This window comes from Bidens hawaiensis, unplaced genomic scaffold (genome assembly GCF_021521415.1).
Source record: "Bidens hawaiensis isolate Kalapana, Puna unplaced genomic scaffold, B.hawaiensis_p1.1 tig00017033_1, whole genome shotgun sequence".
Lineage (NCBI taxonomy): Eukaryota > Viridiplantae > Streptophyta > Magnoliopsida > Asterales > Asteraceae > Bidens > Bidens hawaiensis.
In genome coordinates, this window is record NW_027492575.1 from 281,743 (window position 1) to 299,780 (window position 18,038).

General features: G+C 36.7%; 1 protein-coding gene across 1 annotated transcript; it reads right to left on the reverse strand.

The window, feature by feature from the left end:
- Positions 1-13,762: 13,762 nt before the first annotated feature.
- On the reverse strand, positions 13,763-14,726 carry LOC143552769 (uncharacterized). The gene has a single exon (XM_077042910.1). It carries the CDS (start codon positions 14,666-14,668, stop codon positions 13,763-13,765), a length of 906 nt encoding a protein of 301 aa, XP_076899025.1. The 5' UTR covers positions 14,669-14,726.
- Between the last annotated feature and the right edge of the window lie 3,312 nt (positions 14,727-18,038).

Consider the following 18,038-nt stretch of genomic DNA (forward strand, 5'->3'; position numbering starts at 1 on the left):
TTAGTTTTCGGTGCTGATTAATTGTATACATTCCGCTGCGTATAATTATTAATTAATGTGATTAATTATTATTTGCCACGTTTATTGAACCAGATTTAATAAACAAAATTTTAACTGATCACCACTGAAACCCAACAGTGGTATCAGAGCCTTGGTTACAACATACGAGTCGAATCCGGTAATTTTATCGGTTCTACATCATAAACTTCAAGGTAGTTGACGCTTTTGATCTAGATAAAATATTAGGGCAATTTTAGTTTGGTCAAAATTTTATTTATTTTATTTGACCAAAATATTGCCCGACTTATTTTTCGTTGAATATGTAAATCTGACCCGACCTTGTTTGTGTGGTTGAATGATTTTTATTTTGGCCATATGGATGGTTCAAAAGTTGTATTTAGTTTTCGGTTTTATTTTATGTTTTTGGCCACCTTGATGGTTCAAAATTGTAATAGATATGGTTTAGTTTTTCATTACTTGTATTAGTGTAATTTTGTAATGAAGAAGACCCGAAGGAAAACCGAGGACGAGCTCATGGAGTTCTTGAAGTCAGTGGGAGTTACCAAAGATGACGGGATGCACAAAGAGTCCATCCTTGTGGTTGTTTTGTGTTGTGACCCCTTGACCCGATTGATCTTGCTAATAGGCTCTAGCAAGATCAATCACTAATCTTGGCCATTTAAGATTTACATATTCTGTTTGCTATTTTGGTTGCTTGCTTGATTATAATAGGACCATCAACCTAATACAAAATATATTAAAATAAATTAACCAATCAAGTTTTGCAAAATTAAACTAAATTTAATTTTTCATAACTAATAACTTAATACGTAAAACTATTAACTTAAAATTGGTTGGTATTATCGCTGTAAACTTAGTTTTAATATGTTATATAAAGCTAAGTGTCCTGAGAGATGAAATAGTTCATTAAGTTGTCTCGATCAATAAAGTAAAACTGGACTTTTACTCTATTCGGTAATATTTAAAATTAATCCCAATTTAAATCAATAGTCTATTTCATCCTACTATAAGTCACACTTGAGGCATACTGCGAAATTTCAAGTGTTTTGAGCTACAGCACCGCACTTGATTTCTAGCCTATCCCTTCAAAGTGAAAGGGGTTCGTTGACACATCCGGCTCTTTTACAAGTGACTATACTAGGGCGACTATTACTTTACTCTCTTGTTACGTGCTACAGCTGTCTGGAGACTAAGGTGGGCATAGATGAGGCTAAACGTATCTACTTAGACAAATGTTGCCTTGATAGGCCTAATAAACGAGAGTTGTGCTCTATTCACAATTGGCAAGCGTTGTCTGTCTGCCTAACAACTTACTAATGTTGTGTGCTACAGCTGCCATTAGTAACTAGAAGCCAGATTCTCAAATTCCTATTTACTAATGTTATTAGGTCATTAATAATAGGATTAAAACATCAAAATACAAATAAAATTTACTTTTGCTTATTTAAACAAATGTCTACTGATAATAACTCCTCATTCACCCTCAAGGCTATCCTTGAGAAAGAAAAGTTGAATGGCACCAACTTTCTAGAGTGGCACAGCAACTTGGGACTTGTTCTCAAGATGGCAAAGAAGCACTATGTTCTCGATGGACCTGTTCCAACCGAGCCTGAAAACAATACTGCTGATGCCAAGAGGGTTCTTGACAAGCATATGGATGACTCGGCTGAAGTTGCCTGTATCATGCTAGCCACCATGTCTTACGATCTTGCTAAAGGCTTGGAAGATTTTGGTGCCTATGAGATGCTTGAGCAACTCAAGGGCATGTTCCAGAAACAAGCCCGTCAAGAACGCTATGACACCATGAAGCAGCTTATCAGCTGCAGAATGGAACAGGGATGAAACCTTCTCGCCCGTTGCTATGACTAAGTCGATAAGGATATTACTTGCCATAACCGCGTACTATGACTGCGAGATATGACAAATGGACGTCAAAACTGTTTTTCTTAATGGACATCTTTCTGAAGATGTCTATATGGTTCAGCCCGAAGGTTTTGTCGATCCTAAATATCCAAACATGGTATGCAAACTGAATAAGTCCATTTATGGACTTAAACAGGCATCTCGCAGCTGGAATCTTCATTTTGATGAGAAAATCAAAGAGTTTGGTTTTATCAAAAATGAACATGAGCCTTGTGTTTACAGAAAGGCTAGTGGGAGCACTATATCATTCATCATCTTGTATGTGGATGATATACTGATTATTGGAAACAACATCCCTATGCTTAAGGAAGTTAAGAACTAGTTGGGATCTTGTTTCGCAATGAAAGATCTTGGTGAAGCTACGTGTATTCTAGGAATTAAGATCTACCGAGATAGGTCTAAGCGGCTTCTAGGGCTGAGTCAAAGTACATACATAGACAAAGTAATGGCACGCTTCTCTATGGATAACTCCAAGAAAGGAGCTCTCCCTATGGCTAAAGGAACCGTGTTTAACAAATCACAATCTCCGGCAACGAACATTGAAACTAAGCACATGCAAGCAATTCCATATGCTTCAGCAATTGGTTCTATCATGTATGCTATGTTATGTACTAGACCTGACGTCTCATATGCACTGAGCATGACTAGTCGTTTTCAGCAGAACCCTGGCATTGCCCACTGGACTGCTGTGAAGAACATTCTGAGGTACCTAAAAAGGATAAAGGACATGTTCTTAGTGTTTGGAGGAGTGGAAGAAGAGCTCACTGTAAGGTGTTACACTGATGCTAGCTTCCAAACTGACCGAGATGATTCTCGCTCACATTCAGCATATGTATTCACTCTCAATGGAGGAGCTGTTTACTGGAAAATCTCTAAGCAGAGTGTTGTGGCGGATTCTACCACAGAATCAGAATACATAGCTGCATCAGATGCTGCTAAAGAAGCTGCTTGGATGAAGAAGTTCATCGCTGATCTCGATATGGTTTCGAGTATTCATAAACCAATCGAGGTGTTCTGTGATAACACAGGTGTTGTTGCTTAGGCCAAAGAGCCCAGGTCTCATCACTGAGCCAAGCACATTCTAAGGAAGTTCCATCTCATTCGGGAAATAATGGAATGAGGAGACATCATAATAAGCAAAGTAGACACAGATCAAAACCTGGCTGACCCGTTCACTAAACCGATGACTCAGGACAAGCATGATCATCACAGAGATGCTATCGGTCTTAGATTATCTAGTAATTTGTTTTGATTTAGTATTTGGATGTGTGAACATTTCAAACAGTTATACTTTAAGTTCTCTTTTGATTTAATGGTTAAATGCAAATGTTGAATAATATAACCGTGTTGGGTTTTAATACGTTTAATCCATGAATATTGTATTCTAAATTATCCGTAGTCGGTCAGACTCGTGGGAATTACTCTGAATTAAGACTATTCTGACTTTGGACTCAAAAAGTTGACTTCCAAACTCACAGACCTCATTAAGAATGATGTTGGATGTAACTCGTGTCAAATCATTTTCATGGATCTTAGTCATAAGATGTTTTGATACTGGTATACTCATTTAGTATCCTTAGACCTGAGATACATATTAGAGCTTTCGTTTACTAAAGGTTATTCTTTGATCATTGTCAACAGCTGTCACGTAATTTCCAGCTATAAAGGCATTGGTTGGGAATGATCTGAAGTTCAGTGGGAGTTGTATGTAATTAAGATGGGATTCTGTACTCTTACATGATATGTAACAGTTAGACATTTTGGCGCCCTCGTTGATTCAAACTGGTAAAGTGTGAGGCCTCACCCAAACTAACTGTGTGTTTGATTGGACCACTTTGATTCTATATCGAGAACTATAATGATTGAACGCCATATGATATTGAACCTGATCCATGTCTCATTGTTCAATTGATATCTTATACAGAAAGGATATATGACAACGATTACCATAAATTCGTTATCTTGCAATAGTGTATTCCAAGATGGCTTTGGTTAATGAATTTTAAATGTTATAACCTGTTGGGGGCAGCTATGTGTAGCTAGAGCACCGCTGGCTGTCAGTATTGAGTAGCATAACTGGAAACCGTCCAAGTGGGAGACCGTTGGAATTATGGACCGATTCGGGTAAGTCAATACAGTCAACCGGGTTATGACCCGTGAGACTTACACCGTGAGGTAACGAACATTAACCCGCTTTAGTTAGTTAACCGGGTTAGACACTTTAACGAGATAAAAATACATGGAACGGGCTTTGGAGCAAGACATGGACTTATTGGCCCATTGGGTTTATTACTAACTAGCCTTCTACCCGGTGCGTTGCGCCGGGCATGTCGGATCTGTTTATATACCCGTCGACGCGACAATGAGTCGACGCGAATTTGGATAGTTTCGGTTGTGTTCTATACGGTACGATCTTAAAAACATTGGTAAAATCCAAGCGTTAGAGTCAGAAATAAATTTGTCAAAGTCAAATATAAAAAATAAATTTAAAATGACGTTTTTCGGTCGATAAAACCCAGATGTTGGTAAAACCAAGCGTTGCCATTCCCAAGCATGGTGACGGTGAGTTGGTAAATCCCGGGCGTTTGTAAAACCCAAGCGTTGTTAGTCCCGGGCATCACGGCGGTGAGTCAACACGAATTCGGTTGGTTCAGTCACGTACGTTATGTTGGCAGAACTAAAACAAAAAAGGTCAGTAAAATCCAAACGTTGTCGGTATCGGACGTTGGATTGGTAAAACCTGTGCATTGGTAAAATGTAGGTCAGTCTCAGTTACGTTCTTAACGACATCGGATCTAAAATAAAATGTTTAGTAAACCCGAGCATTGTCGGTCCCGGGCGTTTCGGAGATGAGTCAACGTGAATTTGGTTGGTCTCGGTTACGTTCTTAATGACAAAGGAACTAAAACAAAAGGGTTAATAAACCCGAGCATTGTCGGTACCGGCCGTTGTGGTTGTGAATCGGCGCGAATTTGGACGCAGGTTACATTCATTACGGTCTGGAACTAAATATAAAAAGTCGGTAAAATCCGGGCGTTACGGCGGTGAGTCGGTAAAACTTAAGTGTTGTCAGTTTCAGGTGTTGTGGCGGCGAGTCGACACTAATTCAATTGGTTTCAATTACGTTCGTCACGATAACGAAACTAAATAACAATAAAATAAAAAGCAAAAAAGAAAACAAAAACCACCGTGGGCCAATATCAGACCGCCACTTGGCCCAATGGGATGCCAAGCGGCACCAAACATCTAATTTATATATATTAGATAATTAGATTAGTTTAAACCTAGTTAAGGGGTTATATAAATATGAGATATTTCATAACCTTAACCTGAATCCAAGTAACAATTCCATCTCCTTTTTTCTCCACCTTAGCCGCCGGCCACTTGTACCGCCGCCGCCGGCCACTTGTACCGCCGGTCGCTGCCCAGCCACCGCCGCTCATCCACCGCTGCCTGCCGGTGCCGCTGCCGCCATTTGTCGTTGTCCAGCCGCTGCCGCACACCGCCGCTGCCGGGTTGCCGTCATGCACTACCACCGCTGGTCGTTGATCTCGTTGTGTCACCTAGCTTGGTTCGTTAGCCTTCGGTATCTCAACCGGTTTATTAACCGAGGTAAACCAATTATATATTTATTGTTTGACTCGTACTCGTATTGTCTGTAACCGGATCCTGTCGGGTTTAGTTTTCGGTACTGATTAATTGTATACATTCCGCTGCGTAAAATTATTAATTAATGTGATAAATTATTATTTGTCACGTTTATTGAACTGGATTTAATAAACAAAATTTTCACTGATCACCACTAAAACCCAACAAAGAGTTGACACCAAATATTTTTACGGGAGGATTTTGAAGAGACTGTGAGATTTACAAATCTTGGTATATCTCCAATAACAAACACGTCCCGAAATCAAATGTGTTTTCCGAATGGAGTTCTCGTTGGAGATGGCAATGCGGTAATAGCTAATTTTAATGAGAATACAACTGTGAATTGGGTTTTTTTTATCAGAAAGTTAATTGAAATATTAATAAAGTGGAAGTTTACTTGACAGTGGCTTTCAGTGTTTAAGAATGGAAAAGTTTGTGAAGTAATATCTGCAACAAGATGCATCAATGGGGACTCGCTTGAACATGAAATGAAAGAAAAATCAAGGTTAGTTTTCTTTCTTTTTTTTAACAGTAAAGTTACACAACCCGAAATCTGCTCTAAATAAATCTACAACATTTGTCCAAGACGGGAATCCTAATTGGTACCATTATGCACTTTTTGGTAAAAAATCAAAGGTTGGTTAAGTTAATGACTTTTTTAACAAATATCTTTATTTAATTCTCTCGCTCAATCTTATCTCATCATCTATTGTATAATAACTGTATTTGTAGCATTCTCGCACATCTGTGCTGAACATCTTGATAATGGAGATCTCATAAACTAACTTAATGTTATCAGCTTATAAGGAATTTATTACTATCTTAACTTATATAAAACTTTTACCATCTCAACTTTCATAAATACAAAGGTTCGCTGAAACTAAAAGGGCATTTGGTGTACTGGTAATCTGGTATTTAGTGTTGGATAAGATTTTGTCTTTCCAGTGATGAGAGATCGGTAAAAATAAGGTTCAACTTTACATTTTGGATTGGAAGAAATATGAAAGTTGATATATACTAGGCCTGACAATCACAACCCGTGCCAATATTATTAACGGGATCTTCTAGGTGCGTCTAAACTCAAGAACGGGTCAAGCTAGGCACAATTAGAAAGTCTTGACATGAAAGAGCAGGTCAGAATGGGCCGTGGCAGGTTACTTAGCGGGTAATTAAGAATGGGCAAAGGCATGTTACTAATTAATGTCTAACTTTTCGGTTTGAAACTCTAGCCTAATAGTCATAGTCAGATGTTTCAACCAAAGAGGTCAAAGAGAGCATCAAACAAGTGATTGGCAAACCATTATTTTGTCTTTGAATAATGATGATTTGCCCCGTTTTGACCCGAACCAAAAATACCCTTTTTTTAAACTGACAAGCCGGTCCTAGCTTGCCGTCCGACACAACTGCTTCGCCAGGTTTAATATATACATATCTATATATATATATAGGGGAGGGATATTTTGAGAACCATGGTGAGTTTTAAGAACTTAAAAACTTCAATTCTATGTCACACATTTAATTAAATGGATTGGAATATGTGGTTGAGATTAAATCTGGCAAAAAAGTCAAAGTAGGAGAGAGAATAAATATGTAAGTGGTTACACTAACTTTTACGTCCGTTACACATGTGTAAAAAGTCGACTCGGTGCGTAAAAAATTGTGTAATTTTTTTACGTGTATGTAACTTACATATATTACGCATGTGTAAAAAAAAATTCGAAAAAAAAATCGTTACACTGAGTTCTTTCGAGTTCTTAAAACTCAAATGGGTTTTTTATTGAAATCTCCCCTATATATATATACATACACTTGATCGATTTTGATATTTGCAGGTTTTCAAACATTGTAAAAGGTTGAATGTACAACGGTTTCACAGTACAAGTGGCAGCTCAATTCTTGTAACCAAAGGCTACATACACCGTAAGGGTCGTCTTCAAACACAATGGTACCGATCATGGGAGACATATACCCTTTTAATTCAAAGTGGACGAGGAGAGATACTACAATTCATGCATGACACATGCGAGAGATGATGGATGGCTAATGATAGAACTCTTACCAATTTACAAGCAGCAAAAGAGAACATGATCTTGGGATTCACTTCTTGCCACTCTTCAATATTGCTTCCTCAAGCATTGAGTATTTTATTGAAGGCATTGAATTTAGTCCGGTCAAGTATGTAAGTTGGCTAGCTATGTAACCACATAAACCAAATAAAAGCTCTACTACAATTCTAATTGCTATTAAAATCAGTGATTGTTTAGGGATTAGGAATTCTAATAAAATGGGCTTGAGATAAAAGTAAAGAGGCTAAGAGAGTGGGATGAGTGGTGTATTTGGGTCATTGGATGGTTTGATATAATATAAAAATAAAACTAAACTAAACTTAATGCGTATTTGGGTTATTTAGGTTAACTAATAAGTTTATCAAACCAACTTAAATACTTTATTCACAATGTATAGTTATATATACTACAGAAAAGACTAAGATCAAGGCATAATAATAGGCCAAGATCAAGCAAATTAAAGACAGCTAATTAATATGGAAGTTACAAATCAATAAGTTACAAAATTCAAATTATGTTTTGGTGGAACCGATTCTTAATATGCTCTCTAATAAACTGAACCAAGAATTTGAGAAATTGAAAACCGATTTGGCTTATACAATTTTGGTTTCAGACCTAACCAAAAAGCAAGAATTTTAGCAACCGAAAACCGATTTGGCTTATACGATTTCGGTTTCACACTTTAGGTCTCAAAACTGGATCCGACAAACGAACGAATTTTGTTCTTGAAAACCGATTGAGACGGGTGCGGTGAAATCAAACGATCGAACGAAAACAAATAAAGATAATATAAACGAACAATCTCGTTATCCGATTAAAGATTTATAATATTAAGCGAACCGATCCCACCCAAGGCGAGCTCCCCTTGGGTGGGTGAAACACCACACAAAACACACACATAAACATGAAATACAAGTCCTATGTATAGCTAAAACTATTTCTTCTAGAAGATCTCATCCCCGTTAAAGCTAAACGCGTGCACCGAAGCTCTCTTCTCGTATCCGGATTTCTCGCCTACTTTAATTATTTTCTTGACCATAATATATTTAACGGGTTTCGTTCTTTTGATATCATAAGTCACATTTTTGGCCTTACAATCACCCCCCTTGACTTGTGATATCATTTTTTTTTCGACGAAAAACCCGATCAATATTGACTTTCTTCAGTTTGGTCAATCCGAAAAACACTCGGCCAAAAATAATCGTTGGACCAGAATCATGACCAGCCCAAAGCATGAAAATCCCAACACAACCCATTTGTTTTTTTTTTTTGTTCAGAACCCTCACAACAAAGCCTAGAAGACATATCAGCCACCATCATCACAGCCTCCCGTGACATCCAACCGAAAAATCGGTTCCGTTCAGCCTGCATCTCAACGGAAAACCATGCTCCAGCGTTGACCATTCAAACATCTTCATTGTCATCTCTGAAAGTTGCAAATCGTTCATCACTATTATCCATTACCTGCTGCCATGTTGGTTCACCGGAGAACCGTCGTCACGAGTACTCCCACGCGCTTCCCAGCGGGCACCCACCATTGTACTCACAATTCACCAACGATATATTTGGGCGGAAAAAATATTCCAGCAGCCATCCACCGCCGCCATTCAAATTCAACATCACCAAGTCCACCGGAAAACCAAATCCGGCAACACCACCACCCTGGAGATATAACAGACGCCGGACACATCCATCCAGATCCAGCCCTTCTCTGCCGAAAAACCGAAAACCTCATCATTCACCGGAACTCGTTTTTCCGTTAACTCTACCTAGCAGCTGTTGTTCTTAGCCCACCGGTGACTCATTATCTGGCCTCCCGAAATACCAACCTCCATCAGCAAACAGAAATAACCGACACTCAACAAACCGAGTATCGGAGTTTGATTTGTACATCTCCAATCTCTGTAATCATCGCCGTAGAAGAACCGTAGGCCCGCAGGAATTTCGGCGCATGGCTGAACCGTCCCAAAATATCGGATCTACAAAGACGAACTTCTAGCACGATTATTTTCAACTTTATTTCCAAGATCTTCAAACTTTATTTTCTAAACTTCAATGGGTCTTCAAGAAATTAACGTCTCGGTTCGGGTAATCGCGGAAATAGAACCCGAATATCAAGAACAAAGTTGAATCAGTTGATTCGACCCGCTCTGATACCAGGTGTAGGTCCCGAAACTGGATCCGACAAACGAACAGATTTTGTTCTTGATAAGCGATCGAGACGGGTGCGGTGAAATCAAACGATCGAACGAAACAAATAAAGATAATATAAATGAACGATCTCATTATCGGATAAAAGATTTATAATATTAAACGAACCGATCCCACCCAAGGTAAGCTCTAGGTGAAAACACCATACAAAACACACAAATAAACATGACATACAAGTCCTATTTATAGGTAAAACTATTTCTTCTAGAAGATCTCATCTTCGTAAAAGCTAAGCGCGTGCACCGAAGCTCTCTTTGCGTCACCTGATTTCTCGCTTACTTTAGGTATTTTCTTGACCACAATATATTTAACGGGTTTCGTTCTTTTGATATCATAAGTCACATTTTTTGCCTTATACAAACTGAACCGAAAACCGAATTGGTTATTCGGTTCGATTTATTCGGTTTCGGTTCAATATTCAATTTAATTGGTTTTGAATCGAATCATGAAGACCACTACCTCTTTGCAACCACAGGCTTTACCATGTCTTAGAACCCCTATCATTCATTACGACCGTTGGAAACTCACTAATTGACGTAAGTAGTCAGGAATACACGGCGGTGACGGCTAAGGTATGTTCTGAGAGCCTTAATTATGATGCCATGTAAAAAATCCAGAAAATAAACCTTGGAAAAACTTAGCTAATTCAAGCTCGTGGACTAAACATAAATGAACCCTATTTAATATTTATAGAAAACTATCCATTTATCAAAGAGAAAAAAACAAAATAAAACAAAAGTACACAGACTGATCTATGTATTTATATAGATGGATCTTAGAGCCTTCCCAACAGTAATTCTATGTTCATCTTTATAATTACACTAAAAAAATACATTTTTTAGTTTTCTACTTTGCAATTAAATAATATTTTTATATGTTTTTATCATTACATTTTTTCTCTCCTACATTCACAACCACTTTAGAAATTATTAAAAAATTATAGAGGATGAACATTATTTTTCCAAGTCTATTCATGAACAAAAGTTTCTCTATCTCTTTTATTCACAATCACTTAGAATTACTCTATATAACATAAAGAACCCACTCACAATAATATGAAGGATATGTTGAGAAAGCTCTAAATTAGTGTGTGTGTGTGTGTGTGTGTGTGGGGTGGGGGGAAGAGAGAATGAGAGAGATGAATCTTAAGTAATACATGAAAAGGGAAAATTCCCTTAATATAGTATTTTTAGAGAGATAAGCCCCAAATGGCCCATATTATTGAAATATTCTAGAACTATATAAATGTTGATCTAAAACCGTAGGAAATGACAAGTTTTGAACCAAATACGTCTTCGTCGAAGGGTTTTGTTTGAGCTAATCAAAACCACCATGTGTTCTAAATCCGTTGGCTCGGACAACTGTAAAACAAAACCTGACGTTTTTGAAATCCGTGGAAGACAAGTTTGCACCAAATCCGGCTTGTGAAAACTTGTCTCTCTCAACACCCACCATTACTCTTCAAGCTCCTCCGGTGACACCATTTTTTCCGACCACTTGCAACTTCCTGCTACACCATTTTTTTCCGGCAACACAACCTGCAACTTCCGCCGACACCATTTAATCTCAAATTCAGAAGCACGAGGACGTATACTCAGCATTTTATACGGATCTGACATAACCGGACTGGTTGAAACACACTAACCTCATATTCATAAGCATCATACTCAATGTTTTATGTCGTTCGCCGAAAGTTGCAAATGGTCGGAAAAAATGGTGTCGCACAGAGGAGCTTTAATAGGAATGACAAAGAGTTGGCGGGTGTTGAGGGAGACAAGTTTTCATAAGACGGATTTGGTGCAAACTTTGTCTTCCACGAATATCAAAAGCGACATGTTTGGTTCAAAAGTTGTCAAAACCGATGGATTTGGAACATGTGGCTGGTTTTGATGGGCTCAATCGAAACCCATCGACAAAGACGGATTTGTTTCAAATCTTGTTTTTTCCAACAGTTTTGGATGGACATGTATAAAATACTTCAATAATTTGAGTCATTTGTGATTTTCCTTTTCAAAAATAGGCTATTTAGAGAATTTTTGTATTGTTTCTATTGTTGGAAAGCAAGCAAATGAGACATGAATATTGGCTTTTTGGTGCCCCATCCCGCCGTTCCCTGTAGAAAGGTATAAACCAATGGTTGGAAGACTCCTCTTAACTGCCCATTTCCCAGCTCCCACCACTAATAACATATTTGCCCCACGAGTCACAACATCCCTATCATAAACATTATTGATATTTAAAAATAAACGTAATAATATTTATTTAAATATAATTTTTACTTTCAAGTTACGTGTAATTTCAATAACCAATACAATTTAGGGGAGTAGAGTCGTCACTCCAAGACTTGATTTCATCTAAAATTTGCAAAATACGCAAATTTAATTCGTAAAAAAAAAGTGAATATTACTAGATTGCGAGAAAAGTGAACCCCGGATCCAGGGGATTGGTGGTCTTTGATGGGAAAATTTTTCATCAGGTTTGGTGAATTGTTTTCCATGCTTCACTCCATGTGGCCTTGGTAAAAACTAAATTTAGTTAAAGAGTGAAAGTAACAACATAATTTAGAAGCATATATAACTAAAATGTATAACCATATAACCAAATCTGAAGTATATAAGATTAAACATCATGCCCAACAACTTATTAGTTTTTTTTTTATTTTTTATTTTTGTTTTTTTAACCATTCTATTTTATATTTGGCGCATACATCGTAACAACTTCAACGATACTGACCCACCACCGAAACACGAAGAGTTTTATTGCCTAGTTTTAAATTAAATGCTGAACCATTTACAAGAAGGGCTAACTAAAGTTCGTTCTTTTCGTCAATACAACCATACAAAATTACAAATAATTCGAATTTAACTAAAAAGTTGTTACTTCATACATATAAAAAGGTCATTCATGTTATCGGAAAAATCCTCAAAATAGCCCATCTATAAAATAAGATTCTAAATTTGTCCATTCAAATTCTAGATTCCAAATTTGTTCCATAGCTATCTCGTCGTTGTCGACATGTTAGGGAATACCGACGATGTGTTACTAAACGAACCGGAGAACGACACGTGGCCGGAATCTGGCCGGAATAGGTCGTCTACGATGTGTTATCGAGGCCATTTCATCGCAGACGATTTGTTATACATGTTCTTGTTCACGACGTCAACGCCGGACTGCCATACCTGACGCCCGTTTTCACATCGTCGGCGACGGCTTACCGGATCTTTTTGGCAAAACATAGGGTTGAAGATGCATTTCTGGTGCTAACGCAAGGTTGAAGATGCATTTCCGGTGCTAACGTAGGGTCGACGATGCGTTTCCGGTGCTAACATAGGGTCGACGATGCGTTTCCGGTGCTAACGTAGGGTCGACGATGCATTACGTATAACTTGTCGTGCGTTACATGCTTTTTATTAACACGTCGTGTGTTTTCCTCTTCCCCGCCAACATGTCACTGAAGACGAGATAACTATGTGAGAAAACTGAAACCTTAAATGTGAAGGGATAAATTGAAATCTTATTTTTACCCCCAACATGTCGGCAAAATCAGCATCCTTGCCACTAGTGGCAACCATGGAGTACACAGTCAACATCAGCACGTGTATCCAGACAATCATCACAATACCGACCAGTCACTACGTAAAAATGCAAGTTACACCAACCGATAACTTTATGATAAATTAACCTCTCATTACGCTAACCCAGTAAAACCCCTCCACATTCACCAAAATACCCCACCTTAAATTAAAACTTAAACCTAATTAAATTCATTCAACATCTTTAAAGTTTTAAAGGTTAAAACCACTTTTTGCAAAATAATACTCCAACTTTCCAAATGTTACCAAATTGTCACCAAAATGTTACAAAAACCACCCTGTAAAACCAAACAATTACTCTCAAGTCCCTCTATTCCTGGCCTCCTTTGTTTTCATAATCGACTCAATCCTCTGCAGTTTCAGATCGTTCTTGAACTTGTTGATGAAGTCATCCGCTTTGGAATCAACCTCCACGTCGTCGTCATCATTAGCATTAACAACCCTAACCGCTTTCACCGTCGCCGGCCGCCGTGCCTCAACGATCTCCTCCGCCTCGTGATGGGTAAACCCTACCTTCAAGCTAGCCGACTTCTTCATCTTCGCCGGAGCCTTCGTCGGAATGCTGCCGTCGGACTTCGTCCGGTCGTGTCCGCCGCTCTTCAGCCGGCTGTACAGCTCGTCCAAACTCTCGAACTCGTCGGCGTTATCTTCTCCGGCGGGATTTGAATCGAACTCGTCGGAATCGTAACGGCTGGTCTGGGTTTCAACGGGAAACCGGTTACCGTCGTGAATTGGATCTGGGTTTGTGGGTTCGTAGCCGTTCGTCGGAGTTTGACCGGAAAACTGGTTTCCGGCGGCGGAGGTGGCGGCGGAGTTAATTGGATCTGGGTTTATGGAATCGAAGTCGAAATGTTGGTAATCGAGAGGCTGATTGAATACATACTGTGTAGCAGCTACTTCTAATGGATGCTGGTGGTAGTGAGTCTCGGACGACTCGTTGTGTGCTTTTTGAGGGTTAAAGTTGAAGGATTTGAGACGGTGGAGTATAGACGGAGATCTGGCGATTGGCGGTTGACTCTTGTTGGTCTTCTGGTCATCTTCTTGTTCTTGTTGCTGTTGTTGATTATTATTATTGTTTGGTAGATTGGATGTGAAAACAATGGTGGCAATCATGAGGTTGAGGAGGACGAAGAAGACGGTGGAAGTGAACCAGCTGTTGAGTGAAGCCCAGAGTGATGACGTCACGGAAGTTGCAGGGTCCTCCATTGTTGTCGAGAGCAAGGTGAAGATTTGGATAGGGAGAGTAGTTTGTGTATGTGTGTGTTTGGGGTTGGGTGTGGTTTGTCCTTATCATCAATGAATCTATGAATTTCAAGTTCCACATAAATGGTACCCAACCACAATAGATTTATATATCACAAATATAAAGTACTATTTAGTATAATAAAAACTAGGATAGTAACCCGTCTATGCAAATGTCATATTTATTAATAATAAAAAAGAGGATAATTTACTTGCATTATCTTTAAATACATGTGTATGAAAGATGTAGGAAATATATATGTTTCATTCTGAAATTATATAACTTCACAAGCATCAATTTCAAAATGAAACACAAAAGTAAAGTATAAATCTAGAACTTCATTATAAAAAAATAATTACTTATCTTATTTTATGCATAAACACAAGGTTTAGAAAAGATAGGCACAAATGGTTATGAATGAGAAATTTTATATATATACAAACCATTGAAATGCAGAATTAATGGCATGAGAAAAAAATTGCTACAATACTGATCATCATTTAAAAGGAAAAATAAAATAAGTTTGAAAAGATTTAATTGTAGGTTAAATCGGTTAGTAAAACATGTGAAATTAAAGTTTGTTATGGTCAAACATTGTGATAGTTGAAAAGTTTACGAAATTCATGGGTAAAATGCCCTTCTTAATATATTTGGAATATTAATAACGTCAATGATGAAAAAACTTTATAAGAACCTGTAATAAATTTCAAATAACAAATTTTAGAAGCTATTAAAATCTACAATTCTTTGGTGAGAACACAGCTCATTAAAGAGAAATGGTAGCAAAAAAATCACAAATTGGTGAAATATGATTCTGATATAAAAAGAAATAGTAGCAGAAAATGCATAGTATTATTTATACTTCTCTGGTACTTGTAATAATTAAAAAGTAAGTAAAGGACGTTAAAATTGGACGAAACAAAATACATTAATTCCTAAATTTAATATTAATATAATACAAAGTTACACATATGACAAATAAAGTACAAACTCTTGAAAATCATCATGCAAGAACCCAATCTCATCATACAACTCATGTCCTTGCTAACCTGGAAACAGATTTAATATTCAGTTCTTTCATCGATATAAATTTACAATTTCCAATGATGTATATACAAGTGGATAACAGGATAAACATAAACACATATGTGAAGAAATAGTCCTGTCTCCCGTACGTGAAGAAAAGAAATAGTCTTGTCGAGGAGACAATGATCGAATGGCATTGCTTCTTGAACTTAAATCAAGCAAATCCTCAAGGCTTGATGGTCTTAGAGGTCTCTTGGCTTCTTCCACCCTAAAAGAACAAATTTGTGATAATAATAATTGTTTCAACAAGTATAAATGATATTATTCAAGTCTTTTCAAGCATATATGAATTGTAATGCTATGAAACATAAGCAATCTAGTCATTTAAAAAACTTAACTAAGTCTTCATTTTTGTGATCATATTCAAGGCAATTAAATATTATTATCTTTTAACTAACACAAATATGAGACTCTTAATCAAGTGTAACATTGTTAACCTACACCACTAGCCATTTACCATTTACTAATATAATAAGTCCGTAACTAACAAAGTTGACTTTATAAAAGTCAAATGTAAATTACTTTTTGAAATACTTAAAAAAAGAAATAGAGATGCATTTGTCGGTTTGTGCAAAAGGAACTGCCCATCACCTTTATTTAAAATGTCTAGGTGACTTTTTTCCTTCCAACGATCAATTTTGTATAAATGTATGTCCATAATGAGCTAAAAAGCTAGTGGTATAAAAATTATGACAATTTAGTATTTACATAGAGGTATGTTAGTTATTGACATTTGAAATAAAATATATTACAAGTTCAGATAATGATGGTACACAAATTATAACAACGGTTAGATATAAAGAAGAAAGTTTATTTAATTTTGATACACCTCTTCTAAGCATATATGAATCATTTGATCCTAAGAGAAAATTTACCAGTTACCTCTTAAAATTTTCATTACATTCAATAGAGATCCATTTCCATCAAGATGAATATTGTAATAAAACTTCATCATATATAGCAGGAGGATGTTGCATTACAAGAAGTGCAAGTTCCATCAGTAATTACAATTTAAATTTTGGATGAAACATTTAAAAACCTCAATGATGCAGAACAATATTATAGAATCATCCTGGCAGTTAATCTTCTATGCACAATAGTTATAATCTTAAATCACTATTTCCTTACCGGATGGAGAGGTTTTAAGAACATAAATTTCATTAATCATTGTAAAACTCTGAACCTACATTGAAAGTTGTAAATAATAAAATAATAACAACCATCAGATTTATAACTACATTTGAATGTGAAATTTATAAACACCGGATGAAGAAGTTACATTTATTATAGACAAAAGCTTCAAAGGCAAACGGTGGATGGAATCTGGAGAACACATCTTGGAATGCATGTTATATAGTAAACCCACAGACGTTTATTTTTGTAAAAACTCTTAAGTTTATAAACCATTTTAACTTGATATTAATTAGAAGAATGAATCAAATTATTGGCATGAGGAATGGAATGAATGTTTTATAAAATAAACTGACGCTTGATTTTGGCACTGCCAAATCTAGTCTAAATATGTTAAACAGACAACATAATTATCGAGAATTCCAAAAATACTATAATTATAGTCAAAACTAAACGACATCAAATTTTAAAAAATCTTAAATAAACTAATTATAGCCAATTCCAAATGTTGTTTAATTATAGTCAAAACATATGTTTGAAAATTTAAAAATTTCATAACAAAATGATGTATATTACGTTTTATAAATCAAGTTTCTGTTTATTATGAAAACCTCAATTAATAGACTAATAAAATTAAGAAATCGAAAACTTGAAAGATGGCTTACAGAGTTGATGAAGAAGACAGAACGCATTGACCTCCATCAATCAATTGATTATTGAAGATCAATTTCTCAAATCTTAAACAAATCAATCCGTTATTGTTCATCATTTAACGTGTCTTTCCAAATATGGTTCCAATCAAATAAAAAAAACCTAAATTAATAGACTAACATTAAAATGGGGAGAAATTGGAAGTTGGCTTACGGATTTGATAAATACGAAACGCGTGGATATGTGAATCAATTGATTATTGTCGTTCGACTTCTCAACACATAATACAAACCAATCCTTTAGCGTTCCAATCGGCGGTGGGAATGCACAAACCTTTTTCATCTGAGGATGTATGGTATACCTGAACATAATGATTGAAGGGAGGATTTTTGTGATACATGAACATAATGATTGAAGGAAGACATCAGATATAATGATGAATAATTCAGATATCAGGATTTAGAA

What these genes read in the sequence shown, in the direction of transcription:
- LOC143552769 (XM_077042910.1), bottom strand. Translation starts at nt 14,668, where the DNA reads ATGGAGGACCCTGCAACTTCCGTGACGTCATCACTCTGGGCTTCACTC.